This window comes from Mytilus trossulus, chromosome 12 (assembly GCF_036588685.1).
Source record: "Mytilus trossulus isolate FHL-02 chromosome 12, PNRI_Mtr1.1.1.hap1, whole genome shotgun sequence".
Classification (NCBI taxonomy): domain Eukaryota; kingdom Metazoa; phylum Mollusca; class Bivalvia; order Mytilida; family Mytilidae; genus Mytilus; species Mytilus trossulus.
Genome location: NC_086384.1, coordinates 3,008,646 through 3,035,942, shown reverse-complemented (window position 1 = coordinate 3,035,942; position 27,297 = coordinate 3,008,646). Strand labels below are relative to the sequence as shown.

Here is a 27,297-nt window from a genome sequence, read left to right as displayed (position 1 = left end):
AGTCTGCTCCCCATTCAGCAAATGTCTGAGCATCTGTCTGCATATAAAACTCACTACCTATGTAACCAGCACATGTCTTTGTACCAAAGTCTTCATAAATACCAAACTAGAATGGATCTGTTGGTATAAACAATATTTTATTATGAATTATACAAGTACATGTTATATACACATTCACAAATAGGATTCAGAAACAAGAAACATGAGCTTATATTAATCTGTCTCCTTGTGTCTATTCATAAATATAACATAATATCCATTATTTGTAAACTTTATGTTTCTTGGAAATGCCCCAAATATAATTTTTAAATTGTTATTTGGATGGAGAGTTGTCTCATTGGCACTCACACCACATCTTCCTATATCTATATAATTGTTTTCTAAGCTTATTCATTTTAAGAAATAAAACTTAAAATGCACATCATATTCCCAATTTCTATGATTTTCTGATTGTTTTTATGATCAATAATGAAGCACTATGTTAATAGTTTTATCCGGGTAATCAACAAAAGTACAATTTGTTTTCCCACTTTACACAAAATGCAAAATGCAATATTTCTAAATCAATATTGATTTTCACCACAGTTCTTTATTAGGACGAAGTGTACATTTAAATATTTTTAAGTCATTTCATCTTAAGCAAATGTAAAGTTGATATAAAAGTACCTAGTAAATAAGTTCAGAAATAGCTTTTTCAGATTTATATAACAAGTATTACTAGGAAATCATGAAAACAGCTATATTTATATAAAAATAAAGAAAGCAACTTGTTTTTAGTGTTACCGTCATTGTTGTTTCGTTGATGTATCATTTACCCCATATGATTATATATTGTGCGATATTATCATAAAACATCCCATATTGAAAAAAAGTCACCTCTCGATCCAAACAATTGGCTAGTTTTAACCAAACTTGACACAAATCTTTCGGGGTGTGTGAGCACAACGGTCTATCAAATCAACTATTAGCCTGTAGAAGCATGATACGACGTACCATTTGTTTATCAATCTTATGTAAAGTGACAGTTGTATATCGTCTAACAAAAAGTCAAAGCATGTGCAGTTATCAATATCATTGACATCATTACGAAATTTCATAATATTCACTAAAATATATACAAAAAACTATAATGTTTATTGTTGTAGAAATATCAAATCCAGTAATAGTTTATGAAAGGGAAAGGGATTGTAGTTACGACGTAAGGAACATATCCGATATCATTTGTGAGACGGTTATTCCATAACGGTCAATCAACTTGTGATGTAAAATGTACGAAGAGATTATTCCAACTTCACCATTTGGAACTTGTGAGCAACAACCCTCTATCAAAAAATCATGAAATGCAAGCACGGGATCATCGTATCAATTGGATAATATATACACCGCATGTAGGTGCTGCTTCCAGCTGGAATGTTGCTACTTAGAAATGGAAAGTTCACAATTGGAAAGCTGAACTCATCTCTTTTGTCGTAAAGTTTTGTTTTCAATCGACCCTCATTGTCAGTTTATAGATGTAAGTCAAGATATGAGACCGACTTTACTGTATCTGTTGTATCCTTTGAATCTAGTTCAATGGGATAGATGCGTTCGACACAGTCACCAAGTTTTGAATTATTTGGCGAAAGAACATAAACTAAAAAGGTCAAACCGTGACTTATATAGTTGTTCATATCTATATGTCATTTTGTTTCTGATATCTATCTATCTCATTGTTAATTATGCCACAGATTCATATCTTTACTTACATTTTGTATTAGTTGAAGGTTGATCTCTAGAAAACATTTATAAACTTTTCATAATAAACCATCTTCAATCCAACATGCATGCAAAACAGAAAAGGGTCCATCAAAGACTTATAACGTATAGAGAAAGTTCATTATAATTCAAATGTATGTGTCCCCATACTATAACTATATAAGGTTAATTGAAGTCTTTAATATAATTGGACAAAAGGTATACTTTGTATTTTTTTGGCTTTTTAACTATTTTGATCTGAGCGTCACTGATGAGTCTTATGTAGACGAAACGCGCGTCTGGCGTATAAAATTATAATCCTGGTACTTTTGATAACTATGATCTAAAATGAAAACCAAAAAAAAATAAATGTACAAAAGTACAAATAAAACGCATTTGAAATCAAGGAATAAGATTGCAAAGAACGTTTGAACTTTTACCGAATATATTTAGGTAAGTGATAAGATAAGAAAATACGGTAATAAAGTAGAGCGACAAAAATGGCTGTGAATGCAATTTTGTCACTTTTTTGTATGACTTTGGTGTACGCTGAAGACGAAAATCGTATTCAAACACTACAAAATGATGTTGACACCTTGCGCGTTATGGTACAACAGCTGACTACCGAAAATAAATTATACAAAACTAATATGGAACTGATGACGGAGAAGATGAGACAGCTGGTGGAAACCAAATTTGATAGAGAACTTTCTGGACCAAAACATCAAGGTGAATCAAATATTATCATATTTTTTGGCCTTTGTAACATTTTTGTAATCGAGCGTCACTGAAGATTCTTTTCTAGACGAAACGCGCGTCTGGCGCAAATATGAAATTTCAATCCTGGTATCTATCATGAGTTTATATTTATAATTAAGTTGTTAATTTATGCAAATGAATACACTGAATTAAAACGTCAATGACCGACTTATTTGGTATAAACCGTTACATCTATAGCGAAGATACAATGACGTTGCAAAAGATGCTCAAAAGTATAGATCTTCAATCGTTAAATCCGCCAAGTACATGTGCTGTATATTTATCAGGCAGTACTATGATTCGTGTGGGAAAAAAATTGTAATTGGTCAGTAATTGAGTATTATTCGCACGTTTGGTGATGTTTCCTATTTGAAGTATAGTACTAATAGAGTTATAATGTATGACTAAAATCATCAAATACCCATCACAACAATACCTGATACAAAAATTTAACAATACTTTTAGATATTTGGATGATATATTGGCTCTCAATAATGACGACTTCAGTATGTATACTAAAGAAACTTATCCTGGTGAACTAACTTTAAATAAAGCTAGTAACCAAAATGACCATGCCCTTTCCTCGATCTTGATATCTATATCATTAACGGGTAAATTTATCATGATAATAGAGATAAAGGGATGATTTTTTTAGTTCCTATCGGTTATTATTCATTTTTAGATGGTGACATTCCCTTGTCACCATCTTATGGTGTTCATACATCGCAACTTGTGCGATTCCTTCGTGTATGTAACAACGTTTAGATTTTAGCGAGAGAAATGTTTGTATTACTGAAACATTATTACACCTGCAGGGTTTTCGATATCATAAACTAGTCAAAACATTCACTAAAATTTATCATCAGTATAAGGACATTATTCGTAAATTGAACTCAGCATGCAGACATCTTATACGTTTGGGTGTATCAAATCATATCTTTTATGGTAATATTCCGAGTCCCAAAAATGTCAGTACTCACCTCAAAAGCTAACAAAACCTTTTAGACAGACTTAATAAGAAGGGATATAGTTAAGATACTGTTGTCAGGTGACTAAAGCATATTTTGGCTTTAATATGGATTCACTTATAGGGTCTTTGCATCGGTATTACACACATTTATTTTAAAACCAGTTGTTGTCAATGTTCTTCTCTTTGAAACATTCCCAATTTCCATTCTCAATTTTACTACTAGTATATATATATATATAATTGTACATTAATGGTTTGGATAGGATATGTATCATATATTTTATGATTTCGTTATTTGTAGATAAAAGACTTCTGATAACTGACCAACCACCAGTATCAACATCCCACCATGTTGCATTTTATACCCAGTTGACGAAAACTTTACATCTAGCGACTCAGCAGATGGTTGTATTTGACCACATAGAACTTAATCATGGTAATGCGTACAGTTCACTAGATGGAGAATGTGTGTGCACCGTGCAAGGAACGTATGTCTTGTCTTGGACAATCACCTGCTCAGATAACACAGCGATTGAGACAGAGTTGGTTGTCAATGGAATCGTAAAAGGACACATTTTCACGGATGCTGGAGACCATGCAGACTATGAAACAAATTCGGGAACGGCTGTACTAGATCTTAAAGTTGGTGATCGTATATGGATCAGAGTTCGACATGTATACAATGGACAGATAGTTGGAAATGGACATGGATCTTCCACGTTTTCAGGATTTCTCGTCAACCAACAGGCTATTTGAATAAAAGTTGAAATGTGAGACTATTTTTCGATCGACAATGTTCTACAACTTTTTTTATAACTGATAAATAGCAAAACTAAAACCAGGAAACCTGCCCCCTGAAACTTGCAAAGCATTGGTTGTCCTGAGCTACACAAATGATAAATTATATAATATTACAACACAAAACTATCGCCTCGCCCCGCTCGGAGAAAATTTAAGTTTGCTTAATAAAATAATCCTTGATCTTCCCCTGGTTTTGAGAACTCGTTGTGCTATACCAAGTCGATACTGTTAACTTATAACTATTTGGCAGTGCACAGAGTCATTCTTTTCTCAGACTGTTTATGACGTCTTTACACTAAATCCATTAACATTGTATTGACTAATATTTTAGTCTTGGAAAAAAGTGCTTTATTTATTTACTAGTATTTGTATTATAATATTTAGTTTCGAGTTACCTTGCAAAACTGCATGTGTTTTTAATTCGGTGTTTACTTTCTATTATTTTTATTTTATTTGTCTTTGTTACTCGTACCGATCTTTTAAGTAAAACCAATCATTAATGATTATGTACAGTTTATTTTTATGCCTTGCGGTTACACCATCATAATAAATAAGAGGGAGGATTGAGTGCTCATAATTGTGGTTTTCGGTGATGCATGTCTGTCTTATATGTTTTTCTTTCATTGTTTTGTTATAAACTAGGCCGTCGGTTTTGTTGTGTTAATTCTGTTTTACAACAATTATGAAGGGGCATTTTAAAACCGACTGCACGTTATTTTCGATTTTTTTCTCATATATAAGGGCGTTTCGGTGTTGCCTGTAATTGACTGCACCACTTCATTTGAACTCTGCGGATAGTTGTATCAATTTTTATCATATCACAGCTTAGAATCGTGCAAAGTTTAAGTTTTGAGCATAACCGAAGAGACATTAATGTAAAAGCGATTCATAATCAAACTCATAAGTCGAAACCAAGTGAAAATGTATTAACAAAAACGTCTGAAAGACAAACAACAGTATATAAAACACAACATAGAAAACTAAAAACAGATCAACACGAACTCTACCAAAAACCAGACTGATCTCAATTGCTCCGGGAGGGTAATCAGATTCTTTTACACTAGTGAATTCGTCGTGCCACTCCTATAAATTTACCTCATGATAAGTCTAATTCATACGTTTTATTCTGGGATAAAAGGGAATGATTGTCGTTGGAACATATCTGTTGTCATCCGTGAAACAGATATGCCATGACGTTCAACAACCGCGTGATGACGTTTTTAAAATTTGCGAAGAAATGATTTCATCCTCACCACTTTGAACTCTAAGCTTAAAAGCTTCACAGTAAACAAGAACTCATAAAGTCTAGTTGAAACCCATTATAGATGGGTGAGTTTCATATGCTGTAAAGACGTCCGAGGGCTAAGTGTATCGTGGTTTTGCAAGTGTAAACTGTGCAATTTGCAGTCATCTACTACAGCGTCAATTATTCATCTACCAACAGAACATCGTCGTGGTTAGCGGGCTGCCCCAGCTGATCAACCTGGCCATGAAAGCAGCCGTTGTGGAGTATCGATTAAAGACACATCAAAATAGTAAAAAACAAGAATGTGTCCTGAGTACATGAATGCCCCACTCGCACTATCATTTTCTATGTTCAGTGGACCGTGAAATTCGGGTAAAATCTCTAATTTGGCATTAAAATTAGAAAGATCATATCATAAGGAACATGTGTACCAAGTTTGAAGTCAATTGAACTTCAACTTCATCAAAAACTACCTTGACCAAAAACTTTAACCTGAAGCGGGACAGACGGACGGACTAACGGACCAACGGACGAACGGACGCACAGACCAGAAAACATAATGCCTTCTACTATCGTAGGTGGGGCATAAAAATGCAAGATCTTAATTATTGTATTAACCATGAAACGTGTACGCCAAATGCAGGCGCGGCTGGAATAATGCAACTTAAAGATGAACAGTTCATAATTGGGAAGCTGAACTCGTATATGTATTTGTCGTAAGCACAGTTTTGTTCTTAACCGACCATCATTATCAATATCTACATGTAAGTCAAGATAGGAGACTGACTGTATATCTGGTGTATCGTCTCTTTCAAGTTCGAAAGGATTATTTCGTTGTTACCACACTTTGAATAATTTAGTGAAAGGACATACTCTATATTACGGAACGTCAAATTGAAGAATAATGATATATTTTTGCCTTTCTTCCGAAGAAGCTCGTATACGAATTTTGCTTGAAATGTATAAATAAACAAGTCGTCAAGAAAAGAACCATTATTGGTTTCTATTGAAATGCTGGTATACTACTGTTGCCTTTATTTATGAAATTTATAAATTTTTCGTCTGTTATTTATCTTTCTACACCAGAAATACATGACAGATAAAACTATTTGTTATTTTATTATTCACACTTTGAATACACTGCTCATCGGGTATTTTTAAACGTAACTTATCATGTCACGACCACGAGTCAGTTGTTGTTGTTTTATCTTGGGCAGTTGACGTTACATGTATTTGAGTATATTTCTGTAGAGATGTCTACTTATTTGACGATACAGAGCTGAACATATCATGATATGAACATTTTTCCATCAGGCAAACTACAGTAAACAGTGCTGACTACTAAATGTAAATTTGTGGTTTTCTGGTGTTACTGTGTTGTTGTTTTGTTGATGATTCCAACCAAACTTGTATATAGATGATCATATCATAACTATTTTTGGGCATATGCAAATACAACCGAGTCAACGAAAACATTTCTAGGGTGTGTACGTACACCATTATACCAAATCAATTATGATCCTGTAGGAGAATGTTAAACTACAAGCTATAATTTCGGATATTGCTAGTCACAGACTTTTCAAGCCAGTTCGCATTGGTAAAGATGAAAAAGAGAAAAGATCTTTTCTAAATCTTTCCTTTGCCAACAAAGGTCTCGATGGCGTCAACCTAGGCAATATCCTTCATCATAAATTAGTTCAATCGAAAATACCTCCTTATTTCAAAGACCAGTCTATACCAATAATTTCTTATACCTATACCAAACCTATTGCAACTAAAATTTTCAATTACAAACGCGTTTTGCAGGATCTCGATATTGACGACTTCAAGTCTAAACCTCCTGATTGCACTTGTGCTAGTTCCCAATTCACATATAACCCTGCTGGTCACGTTATTACCGGTGACCTTAACATTGTTGATAACACTTCTCTACGAAACGTGTTATCGAAAGGTCCAAAATATCGCGCGCCTAAACCCATCAATTGGAAATACAACTTTAAAATTTTGATGGATTCAGTCGAGGATTATGCCAGGCAATGGGCTAAGCGCGAGAAGGAAGACGTAGACACTCTATCCGAATGGATTAAGGCAGTGAGGTCGTTAATACAAATCAGAATTAAGAAACTGAATGGGTCCATCAATGCCCATGCTACGTCAATCTTCAAAGATCCAAATGTTGCTAAACACCTATATGACCTCCATGATAAATATGTTGTTGTCCCCGCAAACAAAGCCCCAAATAACATCGTTTTTGTCTGTAAAAGTCATTACATTAATTGCTTGATAAACGAATATGGTATAGACAATTCACTTGGAAACCCAACATATACCCTCACGACACTTACCAAAGAGGAAATCCTGAATAATCATAGGTCTGTTCTTTGTTCCTTTGGTATTTCAACCATAGATGAAGAACTTGATCTTCCATCACTGTATTGGATACCTAAACTACATAAGTGTCCTTACAAACAACGGTATATTGCTGGGTCTTCCAAGTGCTCCACGAAACCCCTTTATAAATTATTAACACATATTTTATCAGCATTCAAAGACGGGCTTCAAAGTTATTGTGAAACTGCCTATTCTAGAGGTGGCTTGAATCAGATGTGGATACTTAAAAATTCCAAAGATCTTTTAGAGTACATACAATCTAACTCTCTTTCATCTTGAAACAGTATTAAAACATTTGACTTTTCTATTTTTTACACAAGTATTCCACATTCCAAACTAAAAGACAAATTAAAAGAGTTGGTATTACTTTGCTTCATAAAAAAGAATGGCCAACGTAGATACAAGTATCTTGTCTTAGGAAGGGATAAATCCTACTTTGTAAAGAATCATTCTGATTCAAACAAAAAATTCTCTGAAACCGATATTATCAAGATGCTTGATTTCTTGATTGACAACATACTGGTTTCGTTAGGAGGACGTGTTTTTCAACAGACTGTCGGCATCCCAATGGGAACAAACTGTGTCCCTCTACTTGCTGACTTGTTTCTTTATTATTATGAGGCTGACTTCATGCAGGAACTTCTTAGGAAGAAAGATAAGAAGTTAGCAATATCCTTTAACTCCACTTTCCGCTATATAGATGACGTTCTTTCACTAAACAATTCAAAATTTGGTGACTATTTTGATCGCATCTATCCCATCGAATTGGAGATAAAGGATACTACAGATACAGTTAAGTCGGCTTCATATCTTGACTTACATCTAGAGATTGACAATGAGGTTCGGTTGAAGAAAAAAACTTTACGACAAAAGAGATAATTTCAGCTTTCCTATTGTGAACTTTCCATTTCTGGGTAGCAACATTCCAGCAGCACCTGCATACGGGGTATATATCTCCCAATTGATACGATATTCCCGTGCTTGCATTTCCTATCATGATTTTCTTGATAGAGGGTTACTGCTCACAAGGAAGCTATTAAACCAAGAGTTCCGAATGGTGAAGTTGAAATTATCCCTTCGTAAATTTTACGGACTCCATCACGAGTTGGTTGACCGTTATGGAATAACCGTTTCACAAATGATAACGGATATGTTCCTTACGTCGTAACTACAAACCCATCCCCTTTCATGAATTTGACCTACCGAATTAGACTATTTACCGGATTTGTAATCACATAAGCAACACGACGGGTGCCGCATGTGGAGCAGGATCTGCTTACCCTTCTGGAGCACCTGAGATCACCCCTAGTTTTTGGTGGGGTTTGTGTTGTTTATTCTTAAGTTTTCTATGTTGTGTCATGTGTACTATTGTTTTTCTGTTTGTCCTTTTCATTTTTAGCCATGGCGTTGTCAGTTTGTTTTAGATTTATGAGTTTGACTGTCCCTTTGGTATCTTTCGTCCCTCTTTTAAGACGTCCAAATAATTTATCAATTTGGGGTGGAGCGACAGATATATTATCTACAGATAAAATAGATACAAACTATATAAAATTAGCAAGAAACATCAAAAAATAAAATTTGGCAGCGTTACACTATTATTTCTGTTGTCAAAACACTAAAATTCGGGAAATTGTGAGGCCAAAATATATACCAAAATTAACAGTATTCATGGACTTAAGAATGTCCATGCTTCATAAATTCTTACCGCCTCTTGTATGTGATATTCGACGTTATAGTTTTATTTTATTCTTGGTGCCATATGTTTTACCTTGTCCTTGCTATTGGTTTTGTGACATAAAAATAGAAAATACCAAGAGGTAAGATAACACCTATCAATCAAAGACCTTTAACATAAAAAGCTGAGTTTTTATTTATATTTGACCCCAATGTGTTCATGTAAGGAAAAAGTAAAATAACGAAAACACCAAACTCCGAGAAGAATTTAAAACGGAAAGTCAGTAATCAAATGGCAAAATCATAAACTCAAACACATCTAATGAACGGATATTCCTGACTTGGTCGAAGCGCGCGTCTAGCGTACTAAACTTTATTCCTGGTACCTTTTATAATTATTTACACCACTGGGTCTATGCCACTGCTGGTGGACGTTTTGCCCCGAGGTATCACCAGCCCAGTAGTAAAAAGTTCGGTGTTGACATGAATATCAATAATGTTGTCATTTTATAAATTTCCTGTTTACAAAACTTTGAATTTTTCGAAAACTAAGGATTTTTCTATCCCAGGCATAGATTAGCTGAGTTGTATTTGGCACAACCTTTTGGAAGTTTGGATCCTCAATGCTCTTCAACTTTGTACTTGTTTGGCTGTATAAATATTTTGATATGAGCGTCACTGATGAGTTTTTTAGTAGACGATGGTACCTTCGATAATTATTGGTACAGCCAATTCTTATGTAGAAACGGTAGATTAAACTTTGTTTTTTTAGCTTGCTATTAAACCTCTCACTTATAGGACAGTCACATCAAATTTCATTATATTGACAACGCTGTGTGAACAAAACAAACAAACATGATGGGTAAAAATGTCAAAAAAAGGGGTACAGTTGTTAACACTGTGTTATAATCTTAATCACTATTAAACAAACAGATTTGTAACAAAGAAACATAGAAGGCATATTGACAAAAAACATTTGCAAATATTAGAGACAAAAAAAATCAAATGTTTAACCTAAGCACAATAAAACAATGACAGCATGTATCAGTACATGTATAGCCACGTCAAATGGAATTCCCCCAAACAAGTCTAAACAGTAAAATTCATAAAGACAAATAAAAGAATACTATTACACATAGTTGAGATGATAAAAACGTCATTAAATAGAATATATACCTTAAGACCATGTGTGAAGTTTATATTGAATATTTATCAATGAGGTCTTGGTACCTTCCAATAAACCAAATTTCAGTCTTAAATATATAAGTAAGTTGTTCTTTTACCTTCACTTGCTTGCATATTTTTCTATGGTCTGATGTGAACTATGAAACAATTATATGTGTAAAAAAAACTGAAAAACAAAGAAACGCTTCAAACTCAAGTCATTAGCAAGGACGTTAATTTGAACTTTTACCATATTTATTTAGGTAACTGATAAGATGAGTTAATACGGAAACAAACTGTGAGCACAAATTAAAGATGACGTTGGCAATTATCGGATTTTGTTTCATGACATTGGTGTACGCTGTAGACGAAACTCGAATTCAAATACTACAACATGATAATGACACATTGCGCTTTATAGTGCAACAGTTGACCACCGAAAATAAGTTATACAAAACTGCAACTGATGGCTGAGAAAATACGACAACTGGAAGCCAAATTCGACAGAGAGTTTTCTCGACATAAAAATGAAGGTGAATTAAATATTATTGTAAGTTGAAAGCAAACAACTGTATATTTAGTGCTAAAAAATGGAAACACAGCGGTTTGATGAAGAAAAAAGTCATGAAACATTTCGTATAAAAAATGATTTGTATTTAGTACCAAAAAGGTCAAAACTGTTATCATTCCATAACCAGTACTATCTTAATGTAATAGTTTGCTTTTTTTTCTTCAATTTATCCAATATTTTTAATGATTTTACAATTGTAGATAAAAGACTACTGGTGACTGACCAGCCACCTGTATCATCATCTAAACATGTTGCATTTTACTCCCAGTTAACAAACGATTTACACCACTTAACGACAAAACAAATGATTGTTTTTGACCACATACAACTTAATCATGGTAATTCGTACTGTTCGCTTGACGGAGAATTCGTTTGCACTTATTTTCTGTCTTGGACCATCACTTGCGCAGATTACACAGCGATTGAAACGGAGCTTGTTGTCAATGGGAATGTAAAAGGGCATATTTTAACAGATGCTGGCAACCATCCAGACTATGAAACCAATTCAGGAACGGCTATAGTAGATCTAAAGGTTGGTGATCGGGTATGGATAAGGGTTGGTGATCGGGTATGGATAAGGGTTGGAAATGAATACACTGGAAAGATAGTTGGAACTGGACTCGGGTCTTCCACGTTTTCCGGATTTCTTGTCAATCAGAAGGCTTTGTGAATAAAAGTTGAAATGTCGACTAGTTAGTTCATCTTTACGCAAGAAAAATGAAACTGACAATTTCATATGAAGATTTCGAGAAAATCTATCATTAAAGTGAAATCTTTCTGAAGGAAAAGGGTAATTAAACACGAATTGTGTTACATTATATTATATTATATTTACTGGTTGGTCATCTGTAAAAAGCTTAATGATAACAATTATCGATGATGTCATAATATAATATACATGTTTCAGTATCGCATCATTTTCAAATTATAGAGTCTCAGAGGTAATCATTAGCCCATTAGGCAGTAAATCGGTACATTAAAATACGGATACTTTTTTGTTTAAATCTGCTGTTTCATAACGTTGAATTATTTTGAATTATTATCTTCATCATACATAGTTCTGATTCCATGTAAGGGTTGTTTTTACTTTAAGGCCTGTTTAATTTTATTCGCTCATCATTGTTAGTATTATATTTTGAACTTCAAATATTTTGACCTCTTGAATCATTGAATAGACATTAATTGTCGAAATATGCATATGATGTAGTAAAATTGGCACTATTTGTGTTATAACTACCATTCGGTCAATAATAAATGTCCTGATAGACTGAAAATGTATGATTCACCAACGAACCTTGAAAAGGAAGTCAGAGACTAAAACTGTTGGGTTCAAATTATTTAATCAAATGACATATTTTACTTACAGAAAATAACAAAGATCGACGATATAAGCATTTCATTTAAAGAAATAGTAATGTGTAAAAAAATCTTACTGAAGTATATCTTTGTTTTTACCTTATAACTGACACAAACTTGCAAAATGACAAATTTGATGCACCACATGAATATCTTGTGAAGTATTGTTTTGCATGGACTGTAAACGAGCAAATCATGGGTATAGAAAAATTGTCGATATTGAAAAGACATTAACCGAAACACTTCAATGAAAAACGTTTTGTGCGTCAACATTAATTGATAAACATGTCTATATGAACATTCAAAGAAAATGCGAAAATGTTCCTCAGTACCAGAACAAATATTGATTTTTAGACGTAAATTTCAATTTAATTTAGCATTTTGAAAATCTACCTTAACATTATTTGCATGAACTTGAACAACTCAGACATAACTCTGGTATGTTGCATAAAACTTCTATTCTTTAATCCATATAATGTTTGTAAAGTTTGAAGTGAATCACTGAAAGCAATCTTAAGTTAGCTCGTAACATGCGAAAACATACATGGCCACCCCCATCAACCTTTTTTAACTTACAATTTATTTCATACCAAGTCATTGTCAAGAAGAAAACCCCATATGAAATCGGAATTTAAATTTTTTTGGATAACAATAAATAGGTTGGGACCAATCACCCAATGTATTGAAATTGTACGTTTCATTTTGTTTTTTAAACCCCGATGTCAATTTATAATGAATAATCAATAATTTTGAATTCTATCGAAAAATGCTACAATCTACAAATGGTTAAGTAAAAAAGACAAACACTTTTGTTAACACTTTTTATCTGGTTATTTATCTTATTCCTTAATTCCAGAAGTCACAAAGCAAAGCAAATACACGGTCAATATTTTTGATACATTGAAGAAAAACCATTTGAGTAAATTGTCCCAACGTCATAAAAACTAATAAATCTTCCAATTAAACGAAAACTGCTATTCATTGTTTGTGTCATTTTCGTCTGATCATCATGGTTGTTTCTTTTAGCCCGATTAACTGACTTTTCCAATGATACCATGTTATTGCGGTAGTTTGCTGTCCATAATAAGGATTTCCTCTAGTATATTGTCCGTTCAGATTTGTATAGGAACATGATCCTGCGTACCACCATGCACCCTGACATGATGTTGAGTAACCAGTATTGACATCCTTCGTTTGGAATGTGTAGCCATTATGATGCTGTAAGGAATCTCCTGTAGAAAACAAATATTAGAAATATTAATGAAAGCATGCTTTTGTATAAAATGTTGGACTGTTTGATATATATTCGCCCTGGTTGATGATTATAGATTTAAAAAAATATAATATCAAGGTTATTATTATTGTTGTTCGACCTTTGTTTTAACGATACTTTTATATAAAAAGTAGAATTATAAAAATACTGATCTCTGAGGAAAATTTAATACGAGAATTTTCTATGCAAATGGCAAAGTCAAAAGCTTGAACACATAAAAAAATGAATGGACAACAACTGTCATATTCCTGAATTGGTACAGGTATTTCCTTATAAAGATGTACAAGTGGTGAATGAAACTTGGTTTTATGGCTAGCTAAACCTGCCACTTGTATGACAGTCGTATACTATTCCACTATATTGACAAAAAATGAAAAAAAAATAACAAACATACATTACAGGTAAACATGACAATGACAGCTGTAAACTTTGTGTAATTATCTTAAGCACTATAAAATAAAAAAATATATATTCCCCATTTCAATTTTCAATTTTAAAAATAAAATATTCATTAACCATGGCCCTTTAACACAATGAAAGGGTGTTTGAGTACAGAAACCAAAGAAACACAACAAGGCATGTCCGTTATGGAACAACCGTTCGTTTCCCAAATGATATCGGAACTACAATCCCCTTCCCTTTCATGAATGTGACCTACCGAATTAGACAATTTACCGGATTTGTTATCTCATAAACAACACGGCGGGTGCCACATGCGGAGCAGTATCTGCCTACCCTTCCAGAGTACCTGGGACACCACCTATTTTTGTGATGGGGTTCGTGTTGTTTTCGTGTTTATCCGTATTGATTTTCCTCTGAGTTCAGTATTTTTGTGATTTTACCTTTTCCATTTTTAGCCTTGGGGTTGTGAGTTTATTTTCGATTTATGAGTTTGACTGTTTTTGCTAATATGCTTTCGTTTATAGACAAAGCATATTAGCAAAAATGATAGACAAGAATACAATAACGGGATGTATAAGTACAAAACAAAATCAAACGGATATCACTAAAACAGACTAAACAGCGAAAGTTATATTCATGAAGACAAATAAAGGCAACAGTAGTATACCGCTGTTCAAAACTCATAAATACATGGACAAAAAACAAAATCGAGGTAACAAACTAAAACCGAGGGAAACGCATTAAATATAAGAGGAGAACAACGACACAACACCGAAACGCAACACACACAGAAACGGACAAAGCAACAGACAAAACACCACGAGAATAACAAATATAACATCAAAACCAAATACATGAATTTGGGATAGACAAGTACCGTGCCACGTCTTATCTCAATATCTCAAAAATAAGAGAAAACACAAACGACTCAACGTTAAAATGCAACACACACAGAAACGAACAATATTATAAGAATACAATAACATGTTATTAAAAAGTATAAACAACGTTAGTACACAGAATCTATACTCAAAGACCATCGTGTATCATTTGTGATATCTTCCGATGAAATTTTGAGAATAAGGACGCGACATTCTCTAACATACCAAAGGGTCATCAACTTACAGCTCCGACACTGATGATGTCTTACAAAGTCTGAGTAGTTGTTGCATGTTTTGAATAACGAATTAGTTGGGCAATGTTTATCTCATATGCAGTGTGAAGTTGGTATATTGTACTTTAATAGGTGGGGGGATTTATAATTTCAGAAAGATTGTTGTTTCTATAATTTTTAGTTCTGGTGAGGTTTATTTATTGAACCCATTCAGAAAAGAAAGTTTGGATTGTTGATTGAAAGAACATCATCAAAATTTCTGAATGCTTCTTCGGTTTTCTTGTTTTTGATAAGTGTTTGAAGGAACACATATTCATAGGAAAATAAGAAAGGATCTGCAAGGAAAGGCGCACAGTTCGTTCCCATATGAATGTCGACAATTTGTGGAAAAAGTCTACCTCCAAATTTAATAAATGTGTTGCCAATAAGAAACTCCAACATACTGATCACGTGTTTCTCTGTGTAACATGTTACCTTCCTGTTCATTATTAACAAAATATGCCTAATGGTATCCAAGAGTAATCATGAGTAATACCTTAATAGCGTATACAACCATTTAAATGTTAAAAAGCATTGTTGATCATTTCTTTTAGACGATTTTTCAATTTCACATGGGGAATTGTGGTATAGAGTTGGAAATTCAAAAGTTTTGACAAAACTAATTTCAGAAAAAGATCCAAATATGAGATGAATTTAACTATATTTTTGAATGTACATATTTTTCAAAAGGAAGGAAAGAATGTATAGATGAAAAATTCTGTACCAAATCAAGGCAACAGTAGTAAACTGCTGTTCAAAACTCGTAAATCGATGGACAAAAAACAAATCCGGGTAACAAACTAATACTGAGGGAAACGCAATAAATATGTACAGGAGAACAACGACACAACATTAAAATGTAACACACACAAGAACGGACTAAATATAAGACAAAATCCGATGAGAATAGCAAATATAACATCAAAACCAAATACATTTGATACTCTAAAGTTTAATGCAGTTATGATTTTTTCAAAACAATCAAAACTTAAAAAGCTGTGTGAGCTCATTAGAACCATTAATAGGGAAATGGATTATCTCTGATAAAATTTAAGCCTTCAAACCTATGCATTCTTTTCTTCTCTATTTGCTTTTACCTCACCATATGTCTTATAATAGTATTATGTATGTCTATGTGTTTCTGTATACCATTGTATCAACATAGGTTCTTCAGAATACAATATATATATACATGTATGGAAAACAACACGTTTAATAACATGTATGTTTGAAATTAATGTAATAAGTCCCAAATAAATACACAAAAAACATATGGTCTCGAGAATACCAGATGGAGGTAATTTGTGAAACACGAGTTGTCTATACGGAAAAAAATAATCAGAAAAATTGAAATGATTAAGGAAAGTCTCAAAAACAAACGCTACATTCATAAACTGCTTTTGATTGTCAAAAAATATTTGAAACTGACACAACTCAGACGAATCATTTGTTTTTACTGAATGAGAGTGTTTTGCTTACAAACAGTCAGTAGTCCTATGGAAACCAACTGGGTTTCTTATCACGTCAATTGTTTTGTAAGTTTGGAAGGAGGCACATTTCATACAGGTGCTATTTATATTATGATATTCAAATACTGTGACTTCTTTATTGTAACTTCTTTACTGTAGCTATCCCATGCAACTGCAACTTAAAGATACTGCAATTTTTTTTAAATCTTCTACTATAAAAAGATGTGGCATAATTGACAATAAGACCTAACGACACATAAATTGACAGCTATAGGTCACCTTACGGCCTTCAACAACGAATATAGTTCATATCGTATTGACTACAAAATCATATTATCTTGACTTTAATGAAATGTCACTGAGGGTTGGGTTTGAACAAAATCTTTCGACAAAATATATTGCTTCACTAGATGAACTTATTTCTTCAGAAGGCCATAAGAGCATCTACGTGAATAGTATTGATATCCAAGTTGATATGGTATTCTACAGCTAGTGTTTTGCATCATAACAGTATAGACAGGAGAAGGATGAAAGTTTCAATAAATTTACAGTTATATATTCGAAAGTTAACTATTTGGTTGATCGTAAGAAAATATCAGTATTATACAGGAATCTCCACGAATGACAATATACTGATGGAGGAACTTTCACAATGATAAAAACCCGTGTCTACGGTGTGTTGTGATCAAACTTGGTATTTCATGCCTCCATTTCTATGTGAGGAATGGTGAACAGACTATATATTGCTTATCATATTTATTTCATTATACAATTACCAATATGATCATTAATTGTTATTTGTAACAATTCTAATGTCAATAGATATAGGAAGATGTGGTGTGAGTGCCAATGAGTCAACTCTCCATCCAAATAACAATTTAAAAATTAAACCATTATAGGTTAAAGTACGGCCTTCAACAGAGAGCCTTGGCTCACACCGAACAACAAGCTATAAAGGGCCCCAAAATTACTAGTGTAAAACCATTCAAACGGGAAAACCAACGGTCTAATCTATATAAACAAAACGAGAAACGAGAAACACGTATATATTACATAAACAAACGACAACTACTGTACATCAGATTCCTGACTTAGGACAGGTGCAAACATTTGCAGCGGGATTAAACGTTTTAATGGGCCCAAACCTTCTCCCTTTTTCTGAAACAATAGCATAACATCACAACATATAAAAACATACGATAAAATATCAATTAGCAGACTTAACTCAATCAAAAAACGTATGATTACACAAAGAACGAATAAATTTGATCTGCGATATCTGAATACAAATGCACAGTTAATTAAATATTAGAGACAAACAGTCATGACCAAAAGGCTATCAAATAAATTCAAACACACTGAGAAATATTTAACCAATCAATGTTCACTTTAGAAAAAAACCGGTTTTTTATAATCTTGAAGTTTATACAAATGTTGTAAGAATAAGTGAAAAATTGAAGATATTACAAATAATCAAAGCTGGTATACAGCCAAGATCCATATAAATAAAAAATGACAAAAAAGCATTATAAACAGTATCAACAGGTCGAATTAACAAGAAAATACGATTTGAGAGTACTCGCAGTTACTGACAGCTAGTTAAAAGCCAAAACCAATTAATAGTAAAAAATCATGCATCAGAGACTAAAATCGACTAAAACACATCACAGGGATTTAGTATTTTAACGTCATTAATAGTCAAAGAAGACATGACTTGTGCAATGCCAAAAATAAATGTATCGACAGGTAGTAGTATAGTGAAGAGCGACTTCTATAGAAATAAAAGTTAACGTGGCTGTGTCCCCTATACATCTCGCCTCAAAAGATAATGAAATTTAGTTATGTTTTAATTTGCTAATGACAAAATCAATATTAGTGCCAATGTGAACTATATTCAGAGATCTAATTACAATATTGGTACGATAACCCTTACTTATAAGTTTGTTCAAAGGTTCGATGAGTTTACAAGGATCACATAGTGATTTCCTCGCTTTAAGTACAATATTACCATAAAATTTAGGATGAGAAATACCATTTTTAATAAGCTTTCTACAGGTATAGCCAAATTTACTAATCAAATCTTTGTATCTATGAAAGAATTTAGTAAAAGTTTTAAGTAATTTATGGTATCGAAATCCCTGACACAACAATTTACCAGTGATGCATTGATTACGTTCGTTAAAATCTATGACATCAGAACACACACGGGCAAACCGAACGAGTTGCGATATATAAACACCGTATGATGGAGCCAAAGGCACATCGCCGTCTAAAAAAGGAAAATTAACAATAGGAAATGAAAAATCGTCTCTTTTGTCGTAAATTTTAGTGTGAAGTTTCCCGTTTGAAATTGAAATGTCTAAATCTAGAAAAGGACAACTGCTGCTGTTTATGTTAGATTTAGTTAAAGTAAGTTCGTTTGGGTAAATTTCTGAAGTATATTTAGAGAACTCTGGATTATTCAACGAAAAAATTTCATCCAGATAACGGTAGGTATTTTTGAATGTATCAACCAAATGTAACAATGATGGGTCTTTACTGAGTTTGGTCATAAACTGAGATTCATAGCAATATAGAAATAAATCTGCTATTAAAGGGGCACAGTTACATGACCCCCGATAGTCAAGAAGGACAACAAGAAGTCATGTTTGGTCCAAAGTCGTTTTCCGTCTAATTTTGTTATTGTACATGACTAAAAAATTGGGATGACATTTTTCACTGTAAAATTTAGATGTCATTATCCAGTATCGAGGACTTGCAGCATAAACAACAAGAAATTTTGTACCTATTTTATAACACAAACTTTTACAACTTAAATTGTTTGAATAACTTAATAAAAAAAAGTAGATTCTTCACAGATGATCAAGGTTATACTCAATTTGTCATAACCATAATCCTCCCCTTTTTCCTTGTATATGACAACAACGTAAAAATATGACCAGTAACAATCGTGAAGTAAGAGGTGTTTATTGACAATTTCTTCGGTGTTGCCCATTTTGCTTAATTGGTGATTTGAGTGAAGTCTATTGTGTATTGTTTATTTTTATTTTTTAATTTTGTTTTTTAAGAGCATGTTTATTTTTCATCTATTTTCCTTAAAACAGACGAAAGATACCAAAGGACATACGCTAATAAATCGAAAACAACGAACAAAGAGGTTTTTAACATCTGTGTACAATATTACCAGCTGTTCCGGAATATCCACCGACTGCAAGGACGTATTTGCTACTTTCATCTCCAATCATAAGTGTTGAATACTCAGCATAGGCAGTTAATCCATTCCAATCCTTTAACTCAACACGTAACTCATGAGGCCCACTAGAGGATATGTAGTGGATATTATCATTTCCTGCATTTAAATGATAAAAAATAGTAGAATGATTTAAAACATAACCTGTATTCAATCCGGTTTTTTTTTTACATAAAACAAATGTCTGTGCCAATTCAGGAATGCGACAGTTGTTATCTATTCGTTTGATGTGTTTAAACTTTTGATTTTGCCATTTGATTACGTTTTACTTCTTCCTATGGGTTTGGTATTTTACTTTTTACATAATCATAATACTAGGGTGATCGTCAAATGAGTATAAATTTTGCAAACATACACCATGTTTAAATTGTAAATTCAAAAAAAATTTATTACGCACTGCCTTTGTTTTGACAGTTAAATTGTAAATCGACACGATATCAAAGCACCTTTTCATTATGTCGATTTTAAAAAGAGAGTTGAATAGTTTTGCATGACGAATAATTGATGCACATGAATCTAATTATGTTTGGTGATTTTTAAAAACACAAATGTATACAAACACCGACATTGTCTTACCAAGCCAATGGTTGCCCTCCACATCTCCGAATCCAGATTTGTAATCTGACCAGCCTCTGTAGAAGTTTACTGTGCTACTTTGCCTTCTCTGTATAACCTTTTAAACGGAAATGGATCATATCAATAATTGTATGGTTAATAACAATACGCCCCCTCCCACAAAAACCAAAATAAAAACAGATAGCATAACAGGACTTGCACTTGGATTAGGCTTCTAGTTTTGGTTCCATTTTAGTCTAAAATAAGGAATTAAAAAATACTAAATGGTGCTAATAAACATTTGAAACACAAGAAATCTAAATATTATATTCAAATTTTGCTTGTGACTTGTGACACCAATGACTAAACCAGTAATTATACATGTTAGTGGTTAGACTTACCGTCCATTTTTCACTTCCTTTTATGACACAGTATACTTTAACTGGGGACGGACTTCCGATTGGCCTTACAATATATACCCCGCCCCAGTCAGATTGGACGTCTTCACATTCAGTTTGTTGCACTAGAACAAAAGACCCCAATATGACATTACATGGATGTAATAAAAAAAACACACTATAATATATTTAAATGTTTCAATTGTAAGCAAGAAAATCTCATCAATGGTACTAGTCTGATAGTTTTGAACGCCAGACGAGCGTTCCGTTCACAATTAATTAATTCATGACGCGTGAATAAAAAAGTTACAATGCTTAATAAAGTACTTTGTCAAAAACCATTGAAGTCTCCGAAAGGTTTTTCTCAATACAGAAAGACTTATCTATTCCTGAGGAAGTGCAAAGTACACCAATCAATGAACATATTGATAAGAAAAACAAAGTAGTAATGTCACTATGTGTGCAATATCAGAGAGAGATAGCTTTTGTTCATTTTTTTGTTATATTCATTTACATTTTGTATCCAGTTTATGAAGATTTTCTTATCCCAGGCATAGATTACCTTAGCTGTATATGGCACAACCTTTTGGAATCTTGGATCCTCAATGCTCTTCATCTTTGTACTACTTTTTGCTTTATAAACATTTTGAGATGAGCGTCACTGATGAGTCTTATGTAGACGAGACGCGCGTCTGGCGTACTAAATTATAATCCTGGTACCTTTGATAACTAATTGTCCATATTTAAATATGTATTTTAATATTTATGAGCCTTAGTTTACTATCTACTTAACTCACCGCATGTATGACCATTCCAATATGCAGTATCAAAGCACACACAGTTGTTTGTACAAGTGTACTCCTTCATACATTCTGAATGATTACTGCATAAACTGTTATACCCTTTTCCTGGTTTTTTTTGTAAATAGATATGAGTATAAACTATGTGTAATAAGAGAAGACGTTTTCCTTAGACTAAATCTTTTTAATTAAACAAGCAATATGTATAATAAAACTGTAAAACGTTTCTTGAAGTGGTGTTCATTATGAATCATGTGTACTTTCTTTTAATTTTATCATAAGAATAAACAATTTCATACATCGTAACAGACCCTACCATCGTTTGAACTTATGAGAATCCATCATGCAATTACAATCGAAAGGAGTAGGTTCAGTAAGACCCCTTTTTGGCCCCAAATTATAGCAGTTTACAAAATTGTGATGATGTAATCGTTATGCTATTTTTTGGAAAGTGGGATGATTCTTCTACATAAATATGGGCAGTTTTGGACAATACAATGCACATATATCGTGTACTAGCATCATAAAGTCATTCTAAATTACTGAAATCTTCACAATTGTAGCATTTTAGTTATATTTTAGACGGTTTCTGTGTAAAATGAAAGTGGCCACATTCGTGTTCATTCATAATATTGAAATGTTAGTTGTATTTGATGATAATACATAATATATATAAAGGTTCAGGATGAACACGAATGCGGCCACTTCCTTTTTTGACAAAAAACATCTGAAAAGTGAAGATTTTTGGGCAAATTTGATAGATTTTTCATATTTAAGCTGGAATCGGAGCGTTTTCAATGACGTAATTAGTTTAAATCTTTCACAAAAACTAATTGAATCAATTGAAATAGACACTTAAGTGTTAGAAAAGTCTCTAAAATATTTCGTCAGATGAACTTGAAAATTGAGGCCAAAATCGGCCCTTACCGGACCTACTCCTTTGTGTCTTTCCAAAGGACAGAACACATTTGAATATTGGTAAATTATTGTGGCCTAAATTCAATGATAGTTTGACAGCAGGTATATTCAAACAGTTATCATGATTTGTGTCATCACAAGATAAATTACAAATTGCAATATTGTAAACCTTTCTTTTAACAGTGTGTTACATTAAATTTCTGATGTTTTTGGTGGGGTTAGATCATTACATTAATATTGCAACAATAAACACATTAACATTTCATTTACTAATCATGCTATGATTAAAATCAATACAATACTTTACGAATTTAGTTGCGCCTAAACCGCTCCTTAGTCATACCGTAATCTAAAAACTAAACTGTATCAATACTCGATGAGCTTGATGGTTGGGGTTATCAAGAAGCATTTATTAGATTTTGAAAAAAATTAGCAGGTAAAGTATTTTTTATTTATGCAGCACACAATTGTTCAAAATTCAATTCGTAAGACTATGTATAATAAGCATAAACAAAACTAACGTTTGACACAATATTTTCCATCCCAGTAGTCTGTTTCACAACACACACATACATTATCTGTGCACTGTAACGTGTCACCACATTCCGTTGGAGACTCGCACGTTCCATTCAATTTGGTTTCTAAAACATAATGACTGATGTTTACTTTATTTATATTAAAACAATATCTATTATTATTTTCATACTACAATTATCATGTAAAGGTGTTCAGATAAGTGTTACAAACGATCATTTTTACCAGATACAAATGATAGTAAATTTGAACAGATATGTTTAGCAAGTACATAGCAATGCAATGGTTTAAAACATTTTAATCAATGTGAACGATAGCACATTATATAGTCAATATACTATTGATAACGGTAAAAGAGGGACGAAAGATACCAGAGGGACAGTCAAATTCATAAATCGAAAATAAACTGACAACGCCATGGCTAAAAAAGAAAAAGACAAACAGACAAACAATAGTACACATAACACAATATAGAAAACTAAAGAATAAGCAACACAAACACTATCAAAAACTACAGGTGATCTAATGTGTTCCGGAAGGGTAAGCAGATCCTGCTTCACATTTGGCACCCGCCATGTTGTTTATGAGATAACAAATCCGGTAAATAGTCTTTTTCGGTAGGTCACATTTATAAAAGGGAAGGGGATTATAATTACGACGTAAGGAACATATCTGATATCATTTGTGAAACGGTTATTCCATAACGGGCAACCAACTCCAGATGGCGTACGTAAAATTTACGAAGTGATGATTTCAACTTTACCATTTTGGACTCTTGCTTTAACAGCTTCCTTGTGAGCAGCATCCTTCTATCAAGAAAATCATGGTAGGAAATGCAAGCAAGGTAACATCGTTTCAATTGGGAGATATATATACCTCGTATGCCGGTGCTGCTGGAATGGTGCTACTTAGAAATTGAAAGTTCACAATTGGAAAGCTGAAATCAACTCTTTTGTCGTAAAGTTTTGTTTGCACCGACCCTCATTGTCAATTTCTAGATGTAAGTCAAGATATGAGGCCGCCTTAACTGTATCTGTAGTATTTTTAATCGTACAAACAATCGGGTTTTTATCAAATTTGCCGAATTGTATGTTGTTGTTTTTTGTTTTTTTTTTAGCAGTTCTGTGTTTTCGGAATTTTGTCTTCTCAATGCTCTCCATTATTTTACTTGTTTGGTTTTTCTTATAATTTTGATCTGAGAGTCACTAATGAGCTGTTGTAGACAAAACGTGCGTCTGGCGAATCAAGTTATAAGCCTAGTACCTTTTACAACTATTTGTTGTTATGATGTTTTCCTCTTTAAGTTGATATCACTTAGTTTTGGTTTGTGATCTGGGTTTGTTTTTTGTCAATTTGATTGATAACTATTGAAAAGCTGTATAGTATGTTGCCTTTATCTAACACAGTTTTAATGAACTCTTCATTATATTGTTCATTTCAAATTTCAGATTTACGAATATTGTATTGGGAATGAGCTTGTAGATTGAATAACTTATATATAAGTTTACTTTAACATTAATCTACCGTACTTAAGACACACAAAGACCCGTTCCAAAAGTCTGTAGCTGGACATTGACAGATATCGCGAGCACAATACAGAGTTTGCTGGCATTCCCTTGTTTCCAAGCATTCCATGCTGACATTTTTTCCTGAAAATGGATAAATAAATGATTTTTTGGTACAATACATTAAACATGAACAGTGATGACAGAATTATCTCCCAAAATACCACTTCTCAATTTCTGACACACCATTCCTCCAAAATAAACCATATATTAAAATGAAAAACCACACTGAAAGAGCCCAGACTTCAAGAAAGTCAGACAAGGTTAAAGCACAACATGTGATGGGGACTTACAAGGTTTTTGTGACAACACACACTCGTGTGAATCGTTAGACCAGACACACTATAGAAAACACCTACACATTTCATCTCTTAGATGAAAAAGAAAGTATGTGTCCATATGAAATCATGTCCCGCTCGACATTTTCTTTGAACACGGAAATTATTATCATAATCGTAATTTGGCTTGAAAATAATATTATTAAATATAACATGTGTTTGAGCTTTAAACATTTACATTTGATAATGGACTTGTCGTTTTCACTTTTCCTTTGAGTTCAGGAGTTTTTTTGTTTTACTTTTAACATAAATTTTTTTTGGACTTTTCCCGATAAATACTAAATGGAAAATTAAGATGCTGTTATAGACAACTAAACTATCAGAATTGGTTCATCATTTTCATTTCACATGGCTTTGAATAAAAAGGGTTTTATTTGCTGAACCCTATGAATCAAATATAAATGACTCATGTCGTAAAATATTACATGTAAAGTAATAAATCAAACTGAAACGAAATATGTATTTAAGACTTTTACTTACTTGTCTCGCATCGAGACCCATTCCAGTACTCTATGTCTTTACAATCACACAGCGACCCTTTACAATGAAGATTGTCTGCACACTCCATTGAGACATTACATGACACCTTTATTGTTTTCCCTGAAATAAAAAAAAACTGCATGATATTTAAAAAAAAAATGTTTATGCTTATAAGCCAAATGTACATTTGTTTATGCAGTTCGTCTGGCTTAGTCTTTGGTTTTTGCTATGTTGTGTATTGTAAAAAATCGTGTTTTCGTTTTCTGCCATGACATTGTCAGTGTGTGAAGTTATTGCTTTCTGTTTAATAGTATTTTCCGTTCTTTTTTATTCACGAATTCTTTTTTTTTTTGTGGGTACAAACTTTCGGGGTTGAAAAAACTTGCACTATCGTGGATATTTGATTTCACGGTTTTGGCAAAGTCTGTATACATTTCTTTTGAAAATTTGAAATTCGCTGAACATACAAATTCGTGTTCCCTTGTATCCCTTGTATCCCCCAAAACTGGTATTCAACTAATATTAATGAATCCACAGTATAATTACTTAAACTACACTCCAAGCCATCCCAGTAGTATGTATCTTTACAAAACAGCGGTGTTTGGCACATTTGAAATTCTCTATGCATTCATTTGTTGACATGCAGGATTCATCTTTTCGTCTCCCTGTTTAAAAACTAAATTTAATTATTTCATCTAAGTTATCGTTAAGTATTCTAATATTTTTTAATTGACAGGAAACGACATAACATATCATTAGATGATTTTGTTAAGAAAATTCATCGATCAGTTGTTGTTATAAAATTGCAAGCATCTGATATAATTTACTTCAAATTTCACTTTTTACTCAAATGAACAAATTATTTAAAGAACAGCAGATGACAGGAGTTTGATGAACATAAGTTTTAAGTCAGGATCTATTTTTTCAGTGGTTGTCGTTTGTTGGTGTGGTTCATTTAAATTGAGAATTGTCTCATTGGCACTCATACCACATCTGTTTATTTAAATTAGACTAAAAGAATAAAGATCTAAACTGGTTTATAAGAGGTATATATAAAGTTCAAATGGAAATGAATGGCTACTATGCAAGTGGTGCATCATATCACAACTGATATAATACACCTTTTACTTCTAGGTCACTAACTCCATTTATAATAAACTTTATACTTTATTTGTACCTTTTAACTTTGTTAATTGGTTTTCGTAGGCAAACCGCGCGTTTAGCGTACTAAATTTGAGTTTTGGTATCTGTGATGAGTTTGTTTTATAGTCTTTTATAATTCATGTTACTCCCGTTTGTCAAGTTCTTTCATTTTTAATATCTTTTTTTATTACTTTTGATACAGGCTGTTCCTTGCCAGAATTCTGACTCATCACAACGACATGTTCCTTCCCTGCAACTTAATGTATCTTTACATTCAACAGATGATTCACAATCAGTATGCAAGTCTTTCTCTGGAAATCAAAGGAAAAAAGAATATATAACAGTAAAACAGT

General features: G+C 32.9%; 2 protein-coding genes and 1 pseudogene across 2 annotated transcripts; 2 read left to right on the top strand and 1 right to left on the bottom strand.

Annotated features, from left to right (window-relative positions):
- Positions 1-2,234: 2,234 nt before the first annotated feature.
- On the top strand, positions 2,235-4,219 carry LOC134693822 (C1q-related factor-like). Its single transcript, XM_063554732.1, has 2 exons — positions 2,235-2,463; positions 3,765-4,219. Exons 1-2 carry the CDS (start codon positions 2,235-2,237, stop codon positions 4,217-4,219), a joined length of 684 nt encoding a protein of 227 aa, XP_063410802.1.
- A 6,835-nt stretch (positions 4,220-11,054) lies between these two features.
- Positions 11,055-11,980, top strand: LOC134693563 (C1q-related factor-like; annotated as a pseudogene).
- A 780-nt stretch (positions 11,981-12,760) lies between these two features.
- On the bottom strand, positions 12,761-26,411 carry LOC134693562 (fibrinogen-like protein 1). Its single transcript, XM_063554401.1, has 9 exons — positions 26,348-26,411; positions 25,802-25,921; positions 24,948-25,067; positions 23,406-23,525; positions 21,964-22,074; positions 21,170-21,291; positions 20,790-20,886; positions 20,148-20,312; positions 12,761-13,898 (listed from the first exon to the last, which is right to left on the bottom strand). The coding sequence occupies exons 1-9, from the start codon at positions 26,409-26,411 to the stop codon at positions 13,657-13,659; spliced, it is 1,161 nt and encodes a 386-aa protein (XP_063410471.1). The 3' UTR covers positions 12,761-13,656.
- Between the last annotated feature and the right edge of the window lie 886 nt (positions 26,412-27,297).

Coding starts and splice junctions, on each gene's coding strand:
- LOC134693822 (XM_063554732.1), top strand. CDS start 2,235: ATGGCTGTGAATGCAATTTTGTCACTTTTTTGTATGACTTTGGTGTAC. Junction 2,464..3,764: donor TTCTGGACCAAAACATCAAG/GTGAATCAAATA, acceptor CGTTATTTGTAG/ATAAAAGACTTCTGATAACT.
- LOC134693562 (XM_063554401.1), bottom strand. CDS start 26,411: ATGTGCCAAACACCGCTGTTTTGTAAAGATACATACTACTGGGATGGC. Junction 22,075..23,405: donor TGGAAAATATTGTGTCAAAC/GTTAGTTTTGTT, acceptor AAAAAAAACCAG/GAAAAGGGTATAACAGTTTA. Junction 21,292..21,963: donor TTGGAATGGTCATACATGCG/GTGAGTTAAGTA, acceptor CTTTTGTTCTAG/TGCAACAAACTGAATGTGAA.